This window comes from Chamaea fasciata, unplaced genomic scaffold, assembly GCF_029207755.1.
Source record: "Chamaea fasciata isolate MVZ Bird 193981 ecotype frontalis unplaced genomic scaffold, bChaFas1.0.hap1 SCAF_1, whole genome shotgun sequence".
NCBI lineage: Eukaryota > Metazoa > Chordata > Aves > Passeriformes > Sylviidae > Chamaea > Chamaea fasciata.
In genome coordinates this window covers 51,450,244-51,476,715 of record NW_027094086.1, presented here as the reverse complement: position 1 = coordinate 51,476,715, position 26,472 = coordinate 51,450,244, and the positions used below count along the sequence as shown (strand labels likewise).

The 26,472-nt window shown below is 37.8% G+C and overlaps 1 protein-coding gene across 6 annotated transcripts in view; it reads right to left on the bottom strand.

The window, feature by feature from the left end:
• The window catches only part of PTPRM (protein tyrosine phosphatase receptor type M), a 440,953-nt gene that overhangs the window by 93,302 nt on the left and 321,179 nt on the right, over nt 1-26,472 (bottom strand). For all 6 annotated transcript variants that reach the window (XM_066183184.1, XM_066183199.1, XM_066183217.1 and 3 more), the window contains one exon: nt 393-544. In XM_066183184.1, coding sequence (XP_066039281.1) covers nt 393-544 — 152 coding nt within the window. The remainder of the gene's footprint in view (nt 1-392; nt 545-26,472) is intronic.

Below are 26,472 nucleotides of genomic sequence, written 5' to 3'. Positions count from 1 at the left end.
ATTCAAAAATAAATTTGTACTACCAAAAAAAGGGTGAGCAAGGGAAGCATTTGAAGGACTTGGGACAGTACGAGTGATATAAGATTTTCAACATAATCGAGATTGGAGAAAGGTAAAACTGCTGTTTCAGTAATGTCACTGCTCTTCTGCAGAAGAAAAGGATGGACAGAAAAAAGCTCAATTATCCTTATTATTTTTAAAGAAGTCTATTCTTGATGTCTGACTGTCTTGCTCATTTGAATAGACACTGTAATGTGCTGCACAGTGGGGAACTCTCGATCCCATGGATTTTCCATGACTGAGTAATGAGGAATATTTTAAAAACCATTTGCACCTTTCTTTCACCTCCAAAAAAAAAAAAAAAGGAAAAGAAAAGAAAGGAAAAAACTTACATCTCCCATTTAGATTGTGCGTGTCCATGAAAGAGAAAGCTTCATCACAGTTGGTGCCTTGCTCAGTGTAGCTTTTATCCATTGAATTCACCATCACTGTCATTTCCTGCCGAGTACTACTCAATGTCTCTTTCCGCTTTTTAGCCAATTTTCTTAAGAAATGAATGATAAGAGAAAAAAAGGAGAAAAACAACTCTCAGTAAGCAGACAGAGTCTTCATATTGTTTACATTAGTACTGTAGTTTGTGACCATATTATTAAGTAACATTTACAGTTGTTTCTGCATTTCTGGAAACTTAAATCTATTTTACTTTCATCTCTTTCAGTTTGATAATCAAGGGATAGTTGCCAGTGCACTGACATGTGGTGTAGAACACCTTAATCCTTGGGGATCACCACTGAATTAAAGGGGACCACTTGGATATGAAGGTGATGTGAGCTACAGTATCAGAGGCTACATCTGATTAAACATAAATAAAAATTAAAAGGCAGATTTCACTGGAACTGACAAATCAATACCAATGTTCATGCATATAAAAGAGTCTGGAGCGTTTTCACTGAGACCCTGTGTAAGACAGCAATCTGGTTTATATAATACTGCATAGTGTATGTTGGAGCTCTGAATACACACTGCACATTCCACATCAGACATTCCAAATTGATTTGCATTCTTAAAGACTATTTTCCATTACTCCTGATTTCAGGAGAATTAGTCACATGAGTTAGTTGCTTCTCAGCTGGAGTGGCCTGTCAGAGACAAGATCTTAAATCTGATACTACAATAGTGATTCATTAAACTATAGAATTGCTGTGGGTGAAAGTAACTTTTTTCCCCCCAGGTCTGTCTGTTTCAGTCTGAAGTCTCACTGTCTCCTCCTGAGTTACGCTTAGATATATCACAAAACAACATGTCCAAAACTCTTGATTTCTCCTTCAGCCTCTGTGAGGCATCTGTGATCCTGATGATAGTGGATCCCACCACTACTTGGCTTGTTGCCCTGGCCTATGACTCTGTGTGAGACCAAGCCTTTGTCCAAGTTCTTGTCTACAGCCCTAATTTAAATTTTACAGATTCCTTCTGTAGAGTATCTTCAAGGTATGGGTTTAAAGAAAAATAACTGCTTCACTGGCTTTACTTCTCCTGTCTGTGAATTCAATGACTTTTTCTCTATGGAAAACATAATGAGTCCGCTCATATTCATCTGCCAGAAGGATCTTTTACATATCTTCAGCTAGAAGTTACAGGAGCTTATTATCTCAACTAGGTTCCTTCTACTTCTAGAGGCCAAATGTATCAAGCATAACCGACTTGTGCTAACTTTCAAAGTTTTTCTATTTTTTACCTCTTATTCAGTATGAAAAGATGATTCCCACCGAAGACAAAGTCCAAACTCTTTCATAACAGAGACAGTTAAATTTCATTCAAGTACCATAAGTAAAACAAAACTCTTATATCTTCGCATTTTTCAATCTCCGCCCTCCTTCATATCTAATTGTAACAAATAAGTAATATATGATTCAAAGTAGAACCTGAGACTTACTACCTAACACATGAATAACTTAATGGAACTTCTTTGTAAGGACAGGCTTATCAAAGTGGTAAAATGAAATAGGTATTTTTTTCCTCTGTCACCCTTAGATGGCAGTACATTTAGGTGGCAGTCATGCATGGCTCCCCTTTCAATCCTTGGGTCCCATGATCAAGCTAAAGCAGATTTATTTTTTAAGACAGTAACAACTGTACAGTACTTCTCAATCTGAATCTAATTCCAGAAAGAGGTCTTGTGGGAAAAGTTTAAATCTGAAACAACTTACAGGAAGAGAGCAATACCAGCCAGACTTCTGTACTGTGAACAAAAACACCCACTGGACCCAGTCAAGTAAATTTTAGCTGAATATAACATTTCTAGAATCTGCAGTTTTTAGATTTCACTGTGTTGCAGTGCTGCAGTCTCTGCATCTCATCCATTCCTTGGATCTCTCAATCCCCAAGAGGGTCTGGCTACACAAGATTTAAGAAACTCGTAAACCCGTGGTACCTCACATCTTCACCACCACTCATACTCATATGTTTGAAGTAAATTTGGGGGAAAAAAAAAAGGTTTAAATATTTGATTATCTTCACTCATGGAAAAGACACTTCATGCTACTATTTGATGTTTCATCCTTCTTGAAGGAAAAAATATCTACAGCCAAAGGGAAAAAATAAAACAGATGGAAGCTCCTGGGATGATTACCTAGGATGAAATTATTTTTGTAGGGAAAGCAAAAAGATCAGCTTATCACACCAACAATGTTACCATGACTATATGAGGAAGGAGAATGTACTATATCAGTCCCAGGAAAGAGGAGCCTGATATACAGAAAATCTCAAGACTAGCTAGGAACTGTCGGAATTTTAAGGCACAAGAAATAGCAAGAAGTGAACTGGTGCAATGATTAAAATATAGTAAAATGCAGAGCAGACAAAATACAGACTTACTCTGTAAAACTGTGTGGGATTTTGTGTATCATTTAGTCTGTTCTGTTACAAATATAAATAAAAAACAGTCCAGGAAAGTAATAAGCTAAACAGTTCATCACAATCTGTACCCATTTTATCTACATAATGAAACACTCCAATGATTCATCTTCTCCTGTACAGTCCCTCCTTGTTGAAAGGCTCACTCTGTAAAACTTGTGCAAGACTAACTCAGTATCTTTCTCAAAATCCTCTTTCTCAATGATTTCTCCCTCAAAACCTCCAAGAAACAAACTCCAGTAACTGCTAAGTTGCTACTACATTGTCAGCCTCTGTCTGGCTCATTTTCCATCTATTTTCCTGCATCTATTTTCTCTGTCCTGTCTTGACTTAAACTCCTCTGGACCCAGCCTGCCTTTTCTCTTCATGTTTAAAAAGCACTGGGCACAAAGAACGAGGCACAATGGGACACTGACATAGTTAGAGGAATGCAACAACAGTAAAAATATTAAAAAAAAAAATGGTGGCTGGGGTTGTAATGAACTCAGGCCCTGCCAAAAACGTGCCTTTCATTTTAACTGAGGAATAATGAGAAAAGCATATTAACTTGAATCTAACAAAAACTTCCTGCTTCCCCATTCCAAACCGAGTGGTACTCTGCTTTCTGTACCAGTATACCTCCTTTCTCACCAAGCAAAGAAAGGAGAAACAAAATTCTGCCACTTTCCACAGCTCCAGCAACACACTACCATCACCAAGATAATAATAAACGAAGTGAGATGAAATTTGTAATTGTGCTGCTAGAGGAATTGGGCTGAATTTTTTCTTTTAATTAATGCAGTGATCTATTGCCCTTACAGTAACTCAAAATAGCTGCTTCTTACATACTTATTGTTTCAAATTTTACTTCTCTGCTTGTGGACAAATCACAGAAATGGTTCAGATGAAGAAAGGATTGGGAGCTTTCATGTAACCCAGTAGTGCAATGCACTTTTAGTTGCAAAAGCCTTTTAACAGTTTGCTCACCAAACCTCTGTAGGAATCTAAACAGCAATAAGAACGATCTTTTAGTAAAATGCTTTAGCAAGTGGTTAGAAAGACATGATACCAAGGCTGGGGCTAAATGGGCATTTTTTCACAGCAGAGATACATTACTAGTGGCTATCCTACATAAGTGCATGTTAGTATTTGCAATATTTGCCATATACACACTGACCCAGAAAATGTCCAGAATCTTTTCCAACAAAACACAAGTTTTAAGTTGTTGTAAAAATTAGAAATAGGGTTAAAAAGTTACAAAATTATCTCATGAGGTAGAGTATTGGATATTCACTTAAGGCAAAACTCAGTGTTGAAAGATATAAAGTCATGCATATGGGAAAAATAATTCCTAATTATACACACAATATTGCATCTAAATGACTTCATAAAATACAGAAGAAAGAAATCTTATAGTCACTGATTCTTTGAAGACAAGAAGTTTAGCACTATGTACAGTAAAAAAAGGCAAGAAGTCAGAAATTACTATGTAAGGGATAGAGAACAAAATGGAAAATGCGATTAAGCAATTGTATAGATCTATGGAGCTTCCACATTTTGAACACTGCATGCAGTTCTGACGCATGCCTATCCCAAAAAGATTTTCACAAAGTAGAGAACATATACAGAGAGGTGATAGGAAGATCAAAGGAGCAGACACTACCAGAAGAGCAGCAATCCTTCCATAGATAAGGAGTCCCTAGTTTAAAAAAGGAGGCAGTTGAACTGAAAATATGATAAAAGTAGATAAAAAAAACCATGAAGAAAACTAAGAAATTAATAAAGAATTACTATATCTCAACCATGAAAAAACAGAAGCAGGAAGTATATAGATTTTTTTTTTAAATACAGAAATATTTTCACAAAACTCAGACAACATTCCGCTCTGCCTTGCCTCGAGTCCTGTGTACATTTTTGGGCACCACAATAGAAAAAAACCCCATTAAGCTATTAGAGAGTGTCCAAAGGAGGACACCAGAGATGGTGAAGGGCCTTGAGGGGAAGCTGCATGAGGAGTGGCTGAGGTCGCTTGGTCTGTTCAGCCTGGAGGAGCCTGAGGAGCGACCTCGCTACAGTCACAATTTCCTGGTGAGGGGAAGAGGAGGGGCAGGCACTGATCTCTGCTCTGTGCTGACCAGTGACAGGACCCAAGGCAATGGCCTGAAGTTTTATCTGGGGAGGTTTAGATTGGATATCAGGAAAAGGCTCTTCACCCAGACGGTGACTAGGTACTGAAACAGGCTCCCCAGGGAAGTGCTCACACCACCAAGCTTGACAGAATTCAAGAAGTGTTTGGACAATGCTCTCAGGTACGTGGTGTGATTCTGGGGATGACCCGTGCAAGGCCAGAAGTTGAGACTTGATGATCCTTGTGGGTCCCTTCCAATTCAGGATATTCTATGAATTCTTTGTAATGCATCGTTACTAGGACTCATGAGATATCAAAAGTTAATATCGGTAAAAGAAAATTTGATGAAGGGCTGAGCGGAGGACAGTGAATGCATTACCTTCTCCTCACTGTTCCTGTATTCATCTAAAGGTCTGTCACTGACCACTATCACAGACACAGTGAGGACTTTTACTTCAAATTTTGATTCCAAAATTTTTTTATTGTATTAACAATCCCTTCAACAGATAATGCAGGAAACAGGATTTGAATACATTACTTGCTTTTCTAATACTCAGAATTAGTCACTTTTTTTTTGATTTTTTTAGTCTACTTACAATACCAGCTGTATTAATCAATATTACTATTATTATTATCATTAGTACTACTACTAGTAGTATATAAATTAAATTAATTATTTTCCCCATCTCTTTCGGCTGCCTAGGATATGCAAAAAAACCCCAAAAACCAATTCTCATAGCTAATTTTGGGGAATCTGCTTCAACCTGAAATAATTTAATAATCATAACTGATTCAGCAACATTCAGCATGAAGATGCAATGTGATAAAAGCTCTCCGCAGGAAGTGGGTAAAAAAGTGCAAAGATAACAGACCTGTTCCTTGTTTATTGAGTTTTTATGCATTTTTCCAAATTACATTGAAATTATTTTCTTGAACAACAAAACAATTTTTCTCAATAACTATGATTGCTTTCCTGTTTTCAACAATGGGTTCTCTAAGGCAGAGACAAATGCACACATTGCATATAACTGTGAGAATTACATGTGTGTGAGCTGGTACACATTTGGTAACATTGGGTATTATTCTAATCTGCATTAGAAAATTCAAAAAGCTACTTTCTATTTTTAGAATTTTTTTCTTCTTTATTTAGGAATGCCTTGAATATCCAGTGCCTGATTTGTACTTTTTCTTTTTATTGTTAAGAAGTCCTTACAGAAAAAGTTTTCAGAACCTGAATATCAAATCCAATTAAATCCAAATAGTAAATTTCTTTAAGTGTTATTAAATAACTACAACTACAAGTAATTAGTACTTTAGTCTACTTTACATTTCTTATCAAAACAGCAACACTCTGCACAGAACCCTTTCCATCTCCCCAAATGGACTGAGCCACAAATATGAAGCAATGGAAATCAAATAAGGAAATGAAATATAAACAGTATGGCATTAGTGATAGTAAATTTCTGCTCACCTGAACTTCTGTCATTCAATTTAACATTTATATGTCTTATATTGAAATGCAATATGCTCAAGACTGCAATTTCAAAGTGACATTAAACTGTGTTCTGTCAATATTCAATGAGACAAGAAATAAGGTTAGGAGAAATATTTTTAGAAGGCACTACATTTTGCAGCAAAAACTACAGAGAACTTAATAAAATACTTTACAAGCTGTCCCGACTTCTAGAATTTCGAGAGAACAACCACAGGGAAAGTAATTGTTAGGAGAACTGTAAAAAAGCAAAAGGTGGCAGGATAACACTGAATTGTGTTGTCCCTCACTTATGATCTCAGTATGCAATCCTGTATTTGGTTATAAAATTGTTCTTTGTCCTAAGAAGTTCAACATAAATTTTGCATTGACATCAGAACCATATGGAAGACTGATGTAGAGATTACTAATATTTTAATATTTACAAGGGTTCATAAGCCTTTTACCTGATGTACAAAGGGGTGGTTTATTATAATTTCTTTTAGGTGGTTTCTCTTTGTTCTAATTATCAGCTTCCTGCTTCAAAGCAAATGCTAACATTATTCATTTCATTTTTATCATGCTCTTGCATTCTCTGATAAAGAAAAAAGAAAAAACTTTAAAAAATGCTATGATTATGCTCAAATTTTGGAAACAGTGTTCCTGTTACCACAGAATTTAATTTTCACCCCTTTCATTCACTGTAGCTTTCATTTGTTTGCCACAGAGACACTGGATGAAATTTCAAACCAAGAAGATATTCCAATACTGCTAGGATTGACTGTAAAGAGAGGAGAAAAGAGTACAAGTAAAGGGGGGGGGGGGGGGGAGGATTCCTTTAACTTACAGAGTTAAGGGAATGGAATGCAAAAGGAGTGCAAATTTTTTACATGAAGGTGGAGGTTAACAAAAATAGTTTTGATTTTTATCGGGATAAACAAAACCAGTTTTGATTTCTGTGGTTCTTTTTCAACTTGGCACATAAGAACTTCAGTGGTCTTTTTGCACTTTTTTGTTACTAGTAGATTGGTTCATTACCATCATGAGATCAGAAGAAAAAGAAGTTATTTGGAAAGATCCCAGTATTATTTGTAGCTCACAGGAAAAGTATAGCATGAGTTGAGAAACAGTAGCTGAGAAAAGAGAATAGAGAGGTGAATGGGAAATGAGAAGGAAAAGATGATGGAAAAGTGAGATACAGCTGCAGTCAGACACACACCTCATCTACTTTTGCTGCTAAGTGCTCTTTCCTGAATTCAAGTATACAGCACATGCTTTGAGATTTGCTTACAGTGACATCATTAAAAACTCTGCTTACTTGTTTCTCATTTTCTGCTTTGTATGAACTCCACATCATGTTATCAGTTTCTGCAAGTGGGGGTTATGGCATCAAACCCAAGAACGCCTCAGGTCAAAGGAGGCATTGCACTGACAGAACTTGCTGATGCAGAGGAGGAACTCTGGTGACTGCAAAAAATGCAGCTATGAATTGGGGCATCAGAGATTAATGTAACAACATTTATTTGAAATGGGCTGACTCTTGTCTTATCTCTGAGAAAGCTAAATTTGTGGTTACAGTTTAGTTCTAGCATGTCCACCCAAGAGGACCTCGATGCATTTTAGTGTGATTGACAGGTTCTTCAGGGAAGGCTCTAGGCTATGGCAGTAAAAACGAATTTGAGAAGCTCTGGCAGAAATCTATGTCTGCAAAGCTGCTGCCTGCGCTATTTTTGGCTCAAGTTAGTCACTGGCCATGGTCTTCAGAAAAATGCACCCACACAATTAAAAAACCAATCCGACAACTTTCTGCCTCCCCAATAGAATAAAACAGTAATGAGATGTGAAAAGCAGTATTTCCCATAATTTACTATTATCTAATCTTGACCACAATCTTGAATACTGTAAGCAATGAACTGGGCAATAAAATGTCCCATTCTTCTTGGCTGAACTAAGGAAGAAAGAATGAAAAGCCACAAATTCTCTGAATTTTTTACAGGATTTAACAATTTTGCAGTATGAATTTTAATTTGTGTTTTGCTTCTTATGATCCTGAAATTATCAAAGGAAATAGTGGACACAATGTTTAACTGACCTATAGGTCCTCCTGAATTATAGGGGTGTATAAGAAAAACAAATCTTTTTTCCCCCACAAATTAATTACAAGGCAAATGCTTATAAATCTGCCCATTTCACTAAAGACTTATTTACTTAAGTGATTAGAGCAGCCACGTAGAACTATTTGCAGGATGAGGATTAGGGTCCCACTTAGAATATGGAGGAGGCCAAAGTATGGTAAATCCTTTACGAGCAGAGGGAAGAACACAGTAACCCAGCTGCAACACTTGAAGGCCTTTCTGACAGAAAAGGAAATGGACTTTTAAATGTTACTTGACTGAGCAGGGAATTCAGCCTGTATTCAGTTCTGAGTGGACAAATCCTGGACAAGGAGAGACTAAGGGGCTTGTTCAGCCTGGAGAAGAGAAACCTCACAGGGGATTCTAGTATTATTTTAACAACCTAATGGGAGCATATGGAGGAGACAGAATGAGACTCCAGGAACAAGGTTGAAGGACAAGACACACTAGACATGAGCTGCAATTCAGGAAATTCCGACTACAGCTTCGTAAAGTTTTTGTCACCATTAGGGCAGTCAAACAGCAGAGCAGGTGCTCAGAAAGGTGGGATCTCAATCTTTGGAAATACTCAAAATCCTGCTGGACACTGTCCTGAGCAACTTGATTTATTCTAAGTCTGCTTTGAGCAGGAGGTTAGAAAAGATGATCTCTAAAGTTCCCTTCTGATCCAAATTATTCTAGGATTCCCATTAAGTGTTCTGGTAATAGGGCATTTTCATAAAAAGGAAGATATGGGGATTTAGAGCATTACAGATTTGAACACAAATCCTCAATTGTGCCTTTCCTTTGAATAGTCCTACATGTACGATGCAGTCAGAACCAACGCAGAATAATACTAGCAAAATTTCAAACACTCAACCAATTAAATATGATGACAGATATAAATTTCTTTAGTTAACGATTTCATTCTTTAAGTATTATTTTCTGCCGCTTGTATTCAACTACCTTTCTAAAATAAGGACTGAAGCTTGTGTAAATATTTTTATCAATAAAGCTTTTTCATTACAGAGCCTAATTAATTTTTCATGAATTAGTTATATTCATATTGAACTGCATAAAGAAAATGTAGAAATTTTCCATGAAAAAAGACAAATTATGTTTTGATTTTCTAAAATGGTATTAATAATATGTTCTTACTTTAATGAAAATGAAATGTTCCATTTTCCATATTTTATTTGTATTAATTTCTGCTACACTGATTGTACATAAATGTAAACTGACATTACACTACTTTACAGGCTTCTATGATAGCATTTCAAGTTTACTGAAATGATGTATTTGAAGTTTTTGAAGAAATCCTTTTCTGAAATGTATGGTCACACGGAAATTACACACCTCACATTTCCTTTTGCCTGAGAATACCTTCTCCCTCACAAAAAGAAATTTCATTCTCTGAGCTAACTCTGAACAACTGTCTTGGGTTGTAGTATAGGATGTGCACAAAGTAGTCTATCACCATCTTCATGAACTGTTGAATCCAGGTGGGGCAGTGTTTTCCCAGACCCCCTCCCTCTGGACCATTATCTTCTGTTAATGGCCCATCAAATGCTTTGCCCATGACTCATAGAGAACTCCCTCCGGGAACTGTCTCTCTTTAATGGGCCATCAAGGACCCCCTGCATGACTCATCATCCCATTGTGAGATGCTCCGCCCAGGGGGAGGAACCAAGCATTCTCACCTGGATATAATCTGGGGTTTGGGACAGTACAGGGGGCCCTTACCCACTGGATTCCCAGAGGACCAGAGCTACCAGACCTTTCTACGGGATCACTGCTTCAGGAAGACCACCTCATCTGGACTGCTTCCATCACCCTCCTCAGGTTGTATTCTGACTCTGTCAGTGGTCTTTTGTATTATTGCATCTATTTTTATTTTACCTTTTTTCCTTTCTTCCTATTAAATTGTATCTCTGACTTGAAGCCTCTCATTTGTTTTGCTTTCAAGCCACTACAAGAACATTAAATGAAAATTTACAGAGAACCCACACTTTCTCTTTTGTTACCATATATGCCGTTTTACTTAAGACACACAGAACCATTAAGGTTGGAAAAGACCTCCAAGACCATCAAGTCCAAACTTTGACTGACCACCACCCTGTCACTAAGTGCCACATTCTGTCCTTTCTTGAACTTCCAGGGATGGTGACTCCACCCCATTCCTGAGCAGCCCATTCCAATGCTCCACCACCCTTACAGTGAAGAAATTCTTCCTGATGTCGAGCCTGAACCTCCCCTGGCACAGCTTGAGGCTGTCCTCTTGTCCTGCTGTGGGTTGCCTGGGAGAAGACGCCAAACCCCACAGCAGGCCATTGTAGAGAATGACAACGTCTCTCGAGCCTCCTTTTCTCCCCAGATCAAGGGATATTTTGTGAGCAAACTAATACACATACCTGATCTTGTTACAAAAGCTAAAATTTTAAAGGAACCCATGTAGATGAATGGAAGATGTGCATAACATACACATACTCAGAGAGAGTATTTTCTTCACAGTAAGGTGTAGACGGGTATCAAAGATGCTGCGCAAGGTAGAATACCCTATTTATAACATATTGTAAAATACATATTTTGCATTTAACATTGCAATTCCCCTTTGTCTCAATAGCTTTTCTTTTTCCTCTTTGCCCCCATCATACTATCCTATGATCTGAATAAAAAAACAAAACAGACAACACCGGGACCTACTCAGGAGGAGGTAGTTGTGTGATGTGTAGTGCCAGACAACAGGAACATAAAAGCTTTTCACAGGAACACATTCATGACAGATTTTGAAATTCTCTTCCTGAAACTAATTACCATTTTAGAAAAGGCTGGCTAATGATGAAAGAAAACACCTTCTTATCCGATAGCAGTCAGGTTTAAGTGGAGCCTCAAACTCCTAGGCATAGTGTGCACTGTAGGTGTCCAGAATCCCTCTGCTTTCACAAACCAAAACAAGAGGCAGTGTTCAACTAATGCAAATTTACTTTGGGATGGTTTTGCCCACATCAAATTTTCACCGTATTTTCTGAGATGCTATAAGCATGAGGAGTATGAGGAATTACAGTGATGTATGGCAGATGTGTCTGTTAAGATACATTAGTCTCTGTCTTTGAGGTTTGCTATGATATTCTCAAAGTCCTTAAGCATGGCCAGGCAAATGTCTTTCTTCAAAAGTCTATCTGCCACATAAGCATTGCCTTACACAAAGAGAAAATCCCTAGCCCCACAGTGCATCACCACCTGAGGTTGATCTGGGTATGGAACAGGTGTCTTCTATGTGAAATATCTTGTTACTTGCACTATGGGGTTACAAAATTTGTTTTGCAAGTCCCAGTGGAGGAAGCTCCCCGGATTCTCGACAGCATCTAACGTGTTAGTTCTATGCTTGTTAGTTCTATATTTCTGTTAACTTAAAGTTAATAGAAAGCTATAGCAACTGTGACAGTTTTAAGTACAGGAGATGTTTATCCCTTAAGGTGTTTAGGTATCTATACAGATCCCTCTCTCACTGGCCAGAAACCAAGGCATTTGAGGGCAAATTGTCTGCTGGGTATGTATCAAAAGAAGCAAGCTTGTGACAGGCATGGTCCTGTGAGGCCAGGCTGCATGGGGCTTTGAGAAACCTGATCTAGTGGAAGGTATCCCTGACCATGGCAGGGGGTTTTGAACTAGAGATATTTAAGGTCCCTTCCAACTCAAACCATTCTATGATTTGGCTTTATCAGTATAAGGACGTAAAATGCCATAGAAATAAATAATTTAAAGTTCTCTGAAACATCCCTTAAAAGAGTTATCTTTCTATAAATTATATGTAAATTTATTGTATATATTGCATCTATTATATAAATGCATGTTGATATGTAAACATATAATTAAATATACGTAGTGGTGTAGTGCAGAACCAGAAGGAAAGGTTTTGACAGGCTTAATCTAATACAACTCATTGCCTGCTTTGCTGATCCCCAGTAGTGGAATACAAAAGAGCAAAAGACTTTCTGCTGATGAAAAATTCTATTGTGTTAAGTCCAGATGTTCTGGCGAACAGATAAGCATCCTGACCTAGCTCCTGCACGAGTCCTGCAGTGGGAGATACTTCTTGAGTTCCTGAAAACACTGCCCTCTGTGAAAGACAGAGTTCCTTGTTCACACTGACTTTTGATCCACAGCCTTCACTTGAATAGATAATTTTTGCCTCTTTGTATCCTAATACAAGCACCAGCCTGCAGAACGTATTTTCTAGTGCTGGTACTGAGCATTCACTAACTTGCACGTAATTTTTTTCTGCACTACCTACACTCTTATCACATGCCTTTCACTTTTTCAAGCAATTCCCTCCTTCAAGACTTCTGTAACATTCAATATACCTCAGCAGTTCAAAATATCCAATGCACAGAGTTTTAATCAGTCTTCTAAGAGTCTATCTTCCTTTGCTTCCACAAGAAGAAATCTGTCTCAACAAAACTCACTGACTAAAAGCTCAGATTAGGCAATATTCAGTCATGTAAGAAAGAAAATCATTTCTCTTAAGGGGCTGCTGAAATTGGGCCATCCTCTTAGGGCAGGTAGAATAGCTACTGGGATGCATGAGGATACACCTGGAGCATTTTTGGAAGTGCACTAATACACCACAGTGCTCTTTGCTCACTGTGGGAAGGAAGGCACTTAAAAGTGGCTCTTTAGCAGCATGTAGCTTGTAAACCATTCAGGTACTCTCCCAAGCCATGGATATATCATTTAATTGGCAGTGAGAGCGTGGTGGCAGATGGACTGCTGCTAATCCAAAGACACGACCAGAGGAAGAAGTGCCCCAGCTGACACCTTGTGTGGCTGATACTGTGTGGTCAGTCTAAGATGCAGCTGCATGCTCAATCCAATTTTATCCCACACGGCAGGATGCGACTTCTGGGAGAAACTGTCATCTGTCCCCGGTACAAAATGGTAATAAAGTTGTCCAGCCCCTACTTCTCTTTGAGCAGGTATGTGTGTTGGGGCCTTTTGTACTATATTCAATGGCTCATAAGGAAGATTTTAATGTGAGTATGGCAAGGAAGGCTGATTAATCCACTTTAGGGGCTCTTTATAGCATGCTGGAAAGGGCAGCTGATACAGCTGCATATCATGGTGGCTTTAGGTAAGAATATTTCAAATATTTAGATACCTTCATTTTTAATTCTGGCAAACTTGAACCTATTAACACCAAAAGCTTTCTTAATTAAAAGATGTAAGAAAGGTGTCAAGGAAAGCTTCTCTAAATCTTTCTAATACAATTTCATCTGAAAAATACAATTGGTTTTACAGCCACAATAACTTTAACATTTGAAAAGAATTTTAATTAATGATTTAATATAATACAGGATTTTCACTCAGAGCTTTGCCACCCACAAGCTGACTGATAATCCAAAGACGGAGGAATCAAATTTTGCATGGAACCACACTACCTTTAAGTATATACCTCCGTCACAGAAACACAAAGAAAAATGAATGCCTTGTACTTGTACTCAAATCTAATTCTAAATTCTGTGAAAATACAGTTTCAAAGACAGAACGAAATCTTTTATCCTTGGAAAACCTGAAACTTCTAAACAGAGCTTGCATGTTAAAGTTCCTTTGAGCAGAGTCAAAGCAGCAAATAGTCACAGCCCTCCCCCTGATGAAATCATCCATCACAAAAATACTGTATGTAAAAAAGTGAGCTTCCAGGCATTGTGCTGTTCTTCAAAAGGTAACAACCACAAATGAAATACTACTATATCATTAAAAGCACGAGTCAGTTAGAATTTGCAATTTTAAGAGTAATGGCAGCTGCTGTTTTTACAATACACAGTCCAGTACTTCAAATACACTGAAGTATTAGTTTGCAGTAGTGATGTAATACAGTAAGTACACTGCGATTTATACATACAGAGAACTGTCTGAAGGGAGGTGGCTATGAGACCAGAAACAGAACTAACAGGCTTTTGTGTTGAAAATTACAAACTATTCCTCTGCAATAACAGACAGTGGTGAAGTTTCTAAGCTATAATGTGTTAGTGCTAAAATTAACTCTCCAACTCATCATTTACAGAGAAAGGATACAAACAGTGACAGCCACAAACTGTTCACTCTTTATTAAAAAAACCCCCAAAACCAAAAAACCCAACATCATAATTTGTTAACAAACAAAGCATATCTCCTTAGCAAAACTTAAAAGAATTCCATCAAAATGATTCTGCACCCCTGAAGAATATAATGGTTAATAATATCCTTTCTGAGATTTTATTGAATAATATAGCACAGAATTCTCTGTTAAAGCTCTTCATGGTTTGGGAGAGGGTACAGTAATAAACTGTAGATTAGGTGTAGAGACAGGTCTGGGTAGGAGTCCCATAAGCAGAAATTAGAGGGAGAGAGAGGTTAGCAGGAGGTTAAATTGCAAGGCAATAGTAGCAGTCAATAACATTTGGGAATATGTGGATATTATCCTCCTGGAGAACTTGCCAAATCTTTCTTTGCATTAAAAATAAAAAGCAGTGAGCACGAATGCTTCTAAAATAGTATAGCATTTACTTGGAATGGGTTCTTTTCCTGTTTTGGCACAAGTGTTAGTATATTTTCTCATGAAACAGGGTAAGCAAGTCATTACAGAATACATGGCTATGTAACAATACAAAAGTACATGAAAATATCTATAGTTCTGTGACTGTTTTCCAGACCTAAGGAAATATGAATACACAATGGCAAGCTTACCACATTCATAAACTAGATCACAGCAATTTCCCTTTAACATACTGTGCGATTCAAATTGTAAGTACCTTAGGAACAGACGTCAAAGAAATATTTTGAATAGATTGACATTTCCTAGTCTATCTAGACAACTTGTTAAAAAGGAGTGTCTTTCAAGGGAAATTACAAGACTCCTTAAAGCCGACTTCAGTAGCCAGTTGTGTGAACAAGGAATTCAGAACAGCACACTCCACTCCTGCCCTTGGAGAAAGGAGTGCTCTTTCAAAAGGTTACCAGGCTTCCACTTGCTAACTTTTACTTGTGTGAGACCAAATGTAAAAGCAGGATCTCTTGCACATCCATTAAACTCAGTCACTTAGTGAACTAAGTAATGGAATCCTCTCAGTGGAAAGATGACCTCAGTGCTGCACCATGGGTACTTGCAAGAGCATTATAGTAATTAAAAATTACCCCCCGACCGAGGGTAATGTGGTTTCATGCAAGTCACTGCATGGAATGACATTACCCTCCATCAGGGGGTAATTTTTAACAGTCATTAGTAATCTTTAAGCTTACAAACACTAGATAAAAAATATCTATCACAGTACTCCGTGGTAGTTGCTTCAGCAGCAAGGAAATAAGCAACTTGAAAACAGATGAGTGGACATCTGTGCAATTCATTAGGGACACATGTTTGCTATTTAAACAGTGCCTTCCTTTCAAACACTCCAACACTATAAATAACAGTAAGAGTGGGCAGTGGCATTGCAGTAGTATTTTGGCATAGGTGAATTACAGGTGAGGACACTCTAGCTGAATTTAGATGAGAAGTTATGGTAGCAAGAAGCTAGATAAACAAGAGCTTTTCCAAAATCAAGACTCAGAAATACAGGCTGAAGAAGATACACAGGCATCTAGATTGGACACTTGGACGTAAGTCTGGGTAGAATATAAAATGGCAGTAAACCAGTATTTCCTCTACTATGACAGCTGATTTTAGGAATTAGATAAAGTTTATGAATTATGCCATGTGCAGGTAAAACTAAAAAAAAAAACAACCTTACTCTGTCGGAAGCAGACAGAAATGTTTACATAACTTGGAAAATTCTGTTTTGCATGTCAAAAACCCTACAGATCAGAATGTATTAATATTGTGGCTTGAATGAGACAAGGGCAACTTACTGCACTCTGCAGCCTGAGTTTGTCTCTGCCAATTCCTTATTTTTTTCCACTAGGATCTATGAAGTTTGTGTTCCTACACAAGACTCTAAGACTCTTATGCTTTTTTCCCACTTTACCAATACCACTCCTTTCACTTGACGAATTTTAAATATTTCATGGAGTTTTGCTAATTAAAACTTACATCACCCTGTGTGAAATATGTATGGTAAGGGGACAGACAAAAACCACTTCACCCATCAGTAATATCGATCTTGGAAGGAAGTTAGCAGTAGGCTGACAGCAGCGTTAGTCTTTCCATAGAAGATGGAGAAGACTGTTGCATTCAGCCGACAGTTGAAAGGATTTCAGCAGGATGAATGTTATCACCTAAATGGAGGGCTGGTCCAGGAAATGGAAGCTTTGCATTTTGAAACAACTCTATTTATGTGCAGTACATCTAGTGGATTCAAGCTTTCTATGAATTAATGTCCTTTGTTCCCCAAATACTGTGTTCCCAGATCTCCTCTGGGTACACAGCACCTGCTTCCCAACACCTCCCAGCTACCTCTCTTATTGGTATAATGAACTAAGTAGCACTAATTGCTAAACAGCAAGAAGGCTAAAAATTGGATGAAATTTGAAGTGTCTCCAAGTACCTGTAAATTCCTCGTTTAAGATGATCCAACAGATGGGCAGAGTGTCCCTCAGCGCTGCACTGGGACAATGATTCAAAACAAACTAACAGATTTTCAACTTAGCTAAGAATTTAAAGAGAGGTTTGCAACTTAAGCTCGATTCAGGATTATGTCTAAAAGTACTGAGCTTTAAGCAATCACATGACGACAAGGCTTATGGCACTTATTGATCACTCTCACTGACAGAGTGGGAGCTAATCATGTCTTGCTGTATTTATTATTTTATCCCCTCCATCTAGTGCCCCTCTCTTAAGTTAGTCTGTCCACCTTTTCTGCATGGTATTTTGGATTTCAGGCTCAGTAGTGGTAAGATTTTCACAAATCAGGTGTTTGAACACCTAATGTTAAAGTGTGACATGAACTAGCTTGAATGGTCTTTAGGTACTTTTTGCTAACAATTTTAAATTAAATAACAGGCAAAAATATCACAGTATGTATGAGGTAAGCTCAGTACCCTCTGGAGGTTCCCATCTCTCTCTAATATCTTAAAATGGAAGCCAGGGATAGTAAAATATTGTATTATGTTTATTTGTTCAGGATTTAAACTCGTAAGAAATAATCTGACTCCAATCACTCTAGCAGTCAGGGGGACATTAATGCATTACCTCTTACCTGCTCCAGGATAGGAGTTCAGGTCTAAATGTCATTTAGGGCACAGACAGATTGGCAGACCCATTCATAATATTTCATTTCTCCATGGATCACAACACTTTTCCTTTAACTGCTGAATAAATCGCAATGTCTGGCTTAGGTTCACATGCTGTACTAGTGCCTCCCTGCTAATAAAGCAGGTCCTAAAAAAAATCAGGCAGAGTAACTCCTGGCAATTTGAAGAATTATTTTGCATGCATAACCACATCTGAAATATTTTGATTTGCTTCTCGGATCTAATGCATTTGTTACTTGCAGGTATTGCCAATACCACAACTTGAGTTTTTAAGAAACAAGAGGTAAAGTTAAAAAGAAAGAAACTGCTCAGTTTCTTCTTCACTGTGTGCCCTCATCACACTGTCTTTCTACTGGTTTCATAAAGAAAGAGGTGGGGTGTAATGGTTAATCTATTGTTTATTCAAAACCACCAACAGAAGTTAATAGACAGTTATAAACTAATTGAGTGCGTCTGTAGTGCTATCTCCTCATTCATCTCGCTTATTCGATTTAGCTCTGTTAGTGTTCCATATGGTACAGTGCCCCTGCTGCTAGGAACAGTCATTCATTGCAAAAAACCCCCCTGTAACAACAGGAAGCTAATAGTTTAACTGTTCCTCTAAATTTGTTTGACAAAACTGACATTTAGCACGCCACGTCACGTTGTCAGTAATCTGCAATTTACCCTTAGGCAGGCAGTGGATGCTCATTTTATTTACCTCTCGTAGTTAAAAGCATAATTAATATTCCACTCTGAAACAAAGATTAGAGATTTGACAAACATTGCAATTTAAATTCTCCATTATAGCAAACATTAAAATCAAACATCTTTCACACACACCATTGCATAAAGGACATGTGTAGCTGTAATTTAACTTTTTAGTCTTTAATACCACAAACTAATTTCTGCTGTCAGTTTAATGAGGTGGAAAACACAAATCTTGTTGCACTCTGTGCACACAGGCTGGGACAGTTAAGGCTGCAGAGAGCTTGAATCAGTTTGCCTCACCATGTTTCATTCAAAATCCCCAAAGTGTTGTGAGCCTGAAAAAGAAAAGGCCTAAAAAAAGAAAAGTCTTAAAGCTGTTGTTTAACAAAGGCTTCAACAAGTATTTCAGGAACAAAAACAGTGTAACACCACAGCAGTTTCCTGAATTGTTGTAGCATTCCTGAAAAATTTCCAAGAACTGTGGTGAGGGCCGTAACTTTGCATCAGTGCTACTCGTAGCACAAAGCCCAGATAAATTTCCCAAAGATTGCATAAGGAGGGTGTGCTTCCTTCCCTACTGCCTGGCCTCCTTCACCCTGCTTTGCACACAGCTCAGGTTAGGCAGTCACTCAAGTCATTTCATCACGGGCTTAAGGCAGAAGCAGTTTGCAGTGATTCCTGACCCGGATCAGCTGCCAGGGGGCTGGCATTGTCTCTGCCCCTTTCCCAGAACCTTCGAGGCCAGGCTGGCATACTCCTCCTCCTCCTTGTGCTCCTTCAGCTTTTGCTCTGTGCCCACGGATTTTACATGTATAGCAAATGGAAACCCAACTGCAGTGCTCCCTGCTCCCAGTAGCTATGCTCTGTGTGCAAGTCCCACACCAGGCTGCTCAGTGGTGCCTGTGGAGCAGCTGATTTATTGTGCCAGATTCTCTGACAACAGGGCACATTATCAGACTGGCAAAGCAGGGGGAGCTCTCAGAGAAAGAAATGACTAAGGCTTTAACTCGTGCTAATTTCAATTGAAATTCTAGCTCCATAAATTCTGTGTGACTGATTAAAATTATTAACATGTACAACACCTTTAGGCAACCATGCTGGCTCATTAAACATGGAAGCCTAGAATTATCTCCACTGTAACAAATGTGCGTGCGGATGTCTGTGTTTCAGAGACATACATCAGGAATTTTGAATTTTTTTTTGAGATTTTCTTCACAGAAGCACTGATTATGCAAAAAAAAAAAAAGAAGAGAAAAAAAAGAAAAAAGAAAGAGAGCATAAACTCAACAAAGAGGCTGCTGTTACTGTCTTCTCAATCCATCCTATGTAGTAACCCACTGACTCCTGACTCCTTCACAAGACTTCATTAGTCACTGCCAACTTCAATCTGCTTCAGTTATTTTGCATTCAGCTCCCAAAGCAAAAGCACTCTCCCCACTGATCACAGGCTAAACTAAAGATAAACGGGCACATTTTATAACACATCAAGCTAACATGTCCTGAATCACACTAACATTACAAACCAGGAAAGAAATCTCTACATTTATCTGACCATGTCCCAGTACTAAATAAGAGATATGCACATTTCTAACACTCGATCTCCAAAGCAAGTTTTAGATGCAAAGAGGTCAGTGTCAACATATTATTTCACTCCTACATGCCATAATGAATGCCTGCATGTAAAAAAAAATCTTAATAGTAGTACTATATTTTAGAAGAGTCCTGCTGATGTACTATCTGAGATTTTGTGAATAAATTATTTTAACGAGCAAACATTTGAAAAGGCTATAGTAATTGCACAGAAGCTTTTTAGATTTTTTATTTAATTCTAAATGAGATTCAGGTTATGAAGATGTATAAATCAGGAGATAAGCAGCAGAGCCACAAAGGTTAGAATCACAGCTGCTGATAAAGGGAACCTCATTAATCATAATGTAAGAATTGCCATGTTGGATTAGACCTGAGCCCAACTGGTCTTCTATCAGGTCTTATATCCTGCTTTCATAAACTTCTGAATGTTTTAGGGAAAGTATGAGAGATACCATGAAATGAAAATGTGGAAAAAAGCTGATTCCAATTCCCTGTTAGCAAGAGATTGTTCTAGATTTCAAAACATCAAGTTTAACATGCCTTCTAAAATGCTTCCTTTAACAGCATTTATACCTGAATTTTAACAGTTTTACCTCTGCATATCCTACAAGTCCACAAAGATGTCCAGTTCACCTTTAAATCATACTATAATCTTAGCTCAAGCAGCAACTGGTGGCAATCAGTTTCATAGTATAATTATGCATTACATTAAAGCTTTCCCTTCTTTTTAAAATGCAACTTAATTTAAAAACTGTTCCCTTTATGCTTGTACTAGCTGACTTATGGAGAATAGAAATTACTGATATAATTTACAATTAATTGGTATGTTTACTGTTACAGAACCTATTTTCAAGTTTTTCCTTTAATGGTCAATGCCCAGTGTTTCAGTCCCTGCTTGTGTACCCTATTCTGTGCCTGACTCCAAAATTTCTCTCCCGCTTCATCATTCTCTTTTGGATGAAGACTGATCAAATTATGAGCAGTTTAGAGGTTTACAACTCAGAAGCTCATTTGGCCCTTCTAGATTAAACTCTTTCACTTTTTTATTCTAAATTAAATTCTTCCACTGTTTTTTTACAACATTGATTGCAACACAGACTCTTGAGAAGCCACTTGAAAGCCTTTTGGGTTTCTGAACTGGTCTAACGACAATGGACGGATTTTACAAGAGCAAATTAAGACAGAAACTTGCATGACAGGAGAATTTATTTCTTTCCAAATTCTAAGCAGCAATACTTGACTCAACACTGTTAACTTCTCCTCTTGCAGGTAAACGGAAAGACAAGACGGCCTTCAAAGAAAATCAAAGATGCACAAGCACACATTGATACCCTCACATGTAATTAGCGTGTTCCATTGGCTCAGCATCACCATAGCTAGAAGATGGAGGGGCTTCTTCCCTTGGGAGTGTCTAGAATGACGTAAAATCCATTCCATCCTCAGGGCATCAAATTTTCCATAGGCAGGGGAAAATGGGAAAACCTGACCTTCATTTGGAAAGCTAATAATATAGGGAATGCTCTCAGCTTTCTTACTTGTGTCAAAAGTGAAGTCCCTAAGTGGCAGGGTCTTGTAAAATCTCGTTTGCATCTGGGGTGGAGGTAGAGATAACAAGGCTTTCTGTAAACTATTCAGAGTTGCTTTTGTTTGCCTTTTGAATTGGCCCCTAGGGTCAGCCTGGCAGACTTCAAACATACTACCAGTGCTCTCACCAGAATCTTAGGGATTGTGTGGCAAGGTTTGCTTTGTGCATCCCAAAAACCACTGCAATTATTTTACCTGGGCTTTATATGGCCCTCCCTCTCTGTAAACTTTCTCTCTCTGATCATGCTACAACAAGCTGGAGAAACCAGCACAAGTTGTCTTACTCAGGCAGGACTTTTCTGTAGCTTCATAAGAAGAAGAAGAGAAAAACCTAAATTGCATGCACTTACTTGTTTTTTTCTCCTTGCCCTATTTTTAAAAGAGAAATAAATATACAACAATTTCTGTGGCAACAGAACAGCAATAATTAAATCCCTGGCATTTTCATGCTCTTCTAAGTGATACGCTCTAATCAAGAGACCTTTAGCTTCTGTGAGAATGGTCTTCAGAAGAGACAAAGACAACTGTGACTAAAACATCCAGTCTGAAGGTTCTGCTTGAAATGGTCCTATCTCTGAATTATGCCTAAAATTTGTTTCAACATTTGCACTCTGAATGCTGAGATGAAATTTATGAACAGTCCAGTGGATTCTAATTAACACAAATTTCTAGGATTTGTTTTTTGTCTACTTTAAACAGCACAACAAAAGCATCTTATTTCCTGAATCATTCAAGAAGCTCTTGTCTCTACCTGCACCAGTCTTTTGACGTATAATCAACAGAATTTGTGGGAGTTCAAGAAATTACAGAATTCCTACTGATAATGTCTTTTCAGCCTAGTCGGGGGGAATGTAGATTCCCCCAGACTTACTTTCTAACTGTAAGCCATTGCAAATGCTTTGCTAAAACTGACAGAGCTCACTTAGATTTCTTATCTTTTGCCTTAAAGCTTCTACTCAAAGAAATGCAATTTTCTCAACATGGAAAATGTCACCTAATATAAGCTCCACTTAGGAAACTGAAGTTCATTATACACCTAAAATGAGACTCCATCATATTATACAGAGTATGCCAACATTATGTCCACAGATGACTAGGTAGGCAATTAAATATGAAAGCTAACGGAATAAACAGAGGTATTTTTGGCAGTCTAGATCACTAGACTAAAATGATCACTAGCTAAAAATGTCTTTTTTTCTGATCTGTCAAATTATTTTCATATGTATGTATAATACAGATCAGTGTATATGTACCTTTCTGCATAACCAGACTAATGGTACAGGGCAATAAATTTTGACAAGAGTTTCTATATTTTTGTTATATAAACTCTTAAACAACCTTTTCCAACTATAAACTCACATTATATGCAAATAGACAATTAAGTGACTTTACCATTATGTTTAATTTGATGATGCTTATGGCTTCTTTTTAAAACCTTTCCCACTGAACTAATTCATTCCATAAACTTAAATGCGCTCTAGGACATTGCTCAATTGTAAATTGGTTTTTTTTTCCCTTAACAAAAATCCATTAAATTTTTTTGAATGTGCTCTGCCACTGACAGTTGGGGATTATGAGTGAAAATCTTGCATTGGTAACTCTGTGGGTGGGACCTATGTGTGTAAATGCTTGACACAACTCAGGAGTCTGTACCTCAAATCCTTTTTGAGAAAATTTGGTGTTATGATAGCTACAGGTTCATGAACTTCTCTTACAATACTAAATTATTCATTCATCACACTTATCAATTCTTTTAAGAGCATTTAGGAATCAAACAAATTTTTCGCACACTCTCTCATATTCCTTTTAGAACACGTGATCTACAAACCAAAAGTCTTGGTGCACAGAAAGCTCTGAAGGAAGTGTTTTACATCCCAAAAAGGCTAATTTAGGCATCTATCACTGCAATAGGTAAGTTGAAAGCACTTATTTATTGCTCAGAAATTTTGGAAACTCCATGATCTAACTGGTTGTATCCTCACAGAATGGCACAATCACAGCCATGGTATTATTTTAACACTTTCAGAGGTGATTTATGTCAGTACAAATGTAAACAAAAAAATCTTCTTGATTTGCTGTGAGGGTGGAATTGTACTGTCTACCAGTTCACTGCTTTGTCCCAAGAAGGGTTTGAGTTGAAGCTGTGCTGACTGGATTTGCCACAGATTTGTGGTAGAGAGTGACGTAGATTAAGTTTCTCATCAGAGGCCTCTTACAGTGTGAACACATTTCTCTTTTATCTCTATGTGTTTCTAGAGTTCCTGAGATTCTCCTGTTTTTAAAGATGCTTGGCAGCTACTTGAAAGCCGGAAAATTTGCAAAAAGTTCTTGCCAGTAAAGCCCTACTCATGCATGCTGTGTTTAGGCTGTACATACACTGTGGCAATGTTTGTGTATCTGTGATGGATGAATCATTAGGTAGATAAAACTAATTGAACAGTATAGAACTATTGTGCTGAAAAAATTAATTTTGCCTCTTTTAGATAGTACCAAAATGTATTTCCTTGACAAATGAATACAACTGTGATGGTTTGGTGTACAAGGCTCCTGCCAGATTTCAGTCTTTAACAGATGCTGTATCTCAGTTCTGCAAATGCAGTAACACACTGCATTTGAAAATTATCACTACATTCCACTGGGCAAGTCATGAGGCTTGGAAGTCCCATAACCCAGCAACAGAGCATCATTCTGGGGTTCCCGGCTGTGGGGTTGCCAGCATAAGAAGGATCTGTAAAGTGAATCCAGAGGAGGGCCACAAAGATGATGAGAGGGCTGGAGCACCTCTTCTATGAAAACAGGCTGAGAGAGCCAGAGCTGTTCAGACTGAAGAAGCAAAGGCTCCAGGGAGACCTCATTGCAGCCTTCCAGGACCTAGGGGGGGTACAGAGAGCTGGGGCAGAGTGATAGGAAAAGGGGTAATGGCTTCAAAATGAAAGAAGATAGATGCAGATTAGATGTTAGGAAGAAATTCATCAACTAAGGGTGGTGAAGCATTAAAATAGGTTGCCTGGAGACATTATGGATGCAATGTTCAAGGTCAGGCTGAATGGGGCTCTGAGCAACCTGGACTAGTGGAAGGTGCCCCTGCCCATAGCAGGAGGGTTAGAATAAGATGATTTTTAACGTCCCTTTTAACGCAAGCCATCTAATGATTCTATTATTTTGCTTTTTTGGCTAGAATACTTAGATAATTGACAAGTAAATTCAATAAACTCTGAAGTATTTAACTTGGCAGTATTTGGGTCAATAACAGCAGAGAAGCTACTCCATAAAAGCAGCAGTAAAGTTACAAGCAGTACAGGTACAATCAACCTCAGAAATTAGATATCTTTGAAGTTTTCACATAATCTTTTTGAATACTGTAGCTATCTCCATTACTAGACCTGAGCATCACAAATCACAAAGAACTAAGGGAATTCAAAGGAATAAAAGTAACTTAGGATGAACGAAAGTTGAAAAGAATAAATCAGCATACATGGAATAATAGGCTGAAGATGATGTATAGATATAGAACTTCCATTCCAATCACTCTTCTGAATCAGATGCAAATACAATTCAGGTAACTTTTAAATGAACTGCAAGGACTGACCTTTCTTACCACACCTTCCATTCAACACACTTCACTGATGCTGATACCAGGCTGAGAGCCACCTCCTTTCATTTCTGAATCTTTCCCTCCCTCCTTTCTCTCCTCCTCTACACAACCCCCACCCCAGAAAAATGTTTCTGAATCAAGGTATGCTGGTCCCTTTTTCCCACCGTTTTGTAGTCTGTAAGCAGCCATTGTGCTTTCAAAACTAATCTTCTTTCTATTTATATATATCAATAAAAGAAAGCCTAGACTGCAGCATTTCACTAAACAACTTCAGGGATTTGAAAAGAAAACAAGCCTATTTCACTTCAAAATGTCAAGATTCAATTCACCCTACCATGCTATTCAGCACACACAAAGAAGGGATAAAATATATCCCAAAATGTAGTGAGTGACTACCAGTCAAAAAATGTCACATTTAGGTAGAGAGCTATTGATAAACCTGGGGGAAGAACAGGAAGAAGTGGGTACTAATGACAGCAATTATACACATACACACCCCCGAGGGGCAGGGAAAAAAGCGATAATTAACACTGTAATCTGTGTATCTACAATAAATATGAACTGACACTAAAGCAACTGAGTTGGAAGTGGAAATGAGTTCACTATTGTCTCTGTTAGCATACACAATACAGTGATAACATTTGTCTGAGTTCTGTTCCTACAAAAATAGCAAAGGCAGTTTAAGTAAGTAGAGAGACTGTTTGAAGATTTTTCAAGGTTTTTTTCCTCCCTCTTTTCTTCTATCTAGGAAGAGTGCCTCTACTCTAAGGAGATGATTGCAAAATAATCTAAGGAGGACACTTTCAACTTCAATACCAGCCACTAGAATTCCTCCGTGTCTTTTTTCTGCCATTTTCATGACAGTATGTTTACTAAGAACGAATTCATAGACATAAGCCAAGAAATAATAAATCACTCCTATGTATATAATGAAGATTGGTCTTGAAAGCATAATTTTGAACAGTCTGCAAGGAGCTCAACATTGGAGAACTGCCTTTCAGCTATTACATGTATGCTCTATATAATTTTCAGTGTTTAATTAGTTGCTTATTTATCACATAACAAATACTAGCAAAAACCTCTGCTGTTTTAATGTAAAGATATTTTGATCACACAACATGTTTTCAGTACACATATACTGTACTACTCAGCGATTTATTCTATTCTTGTTTGCATTGTGTTG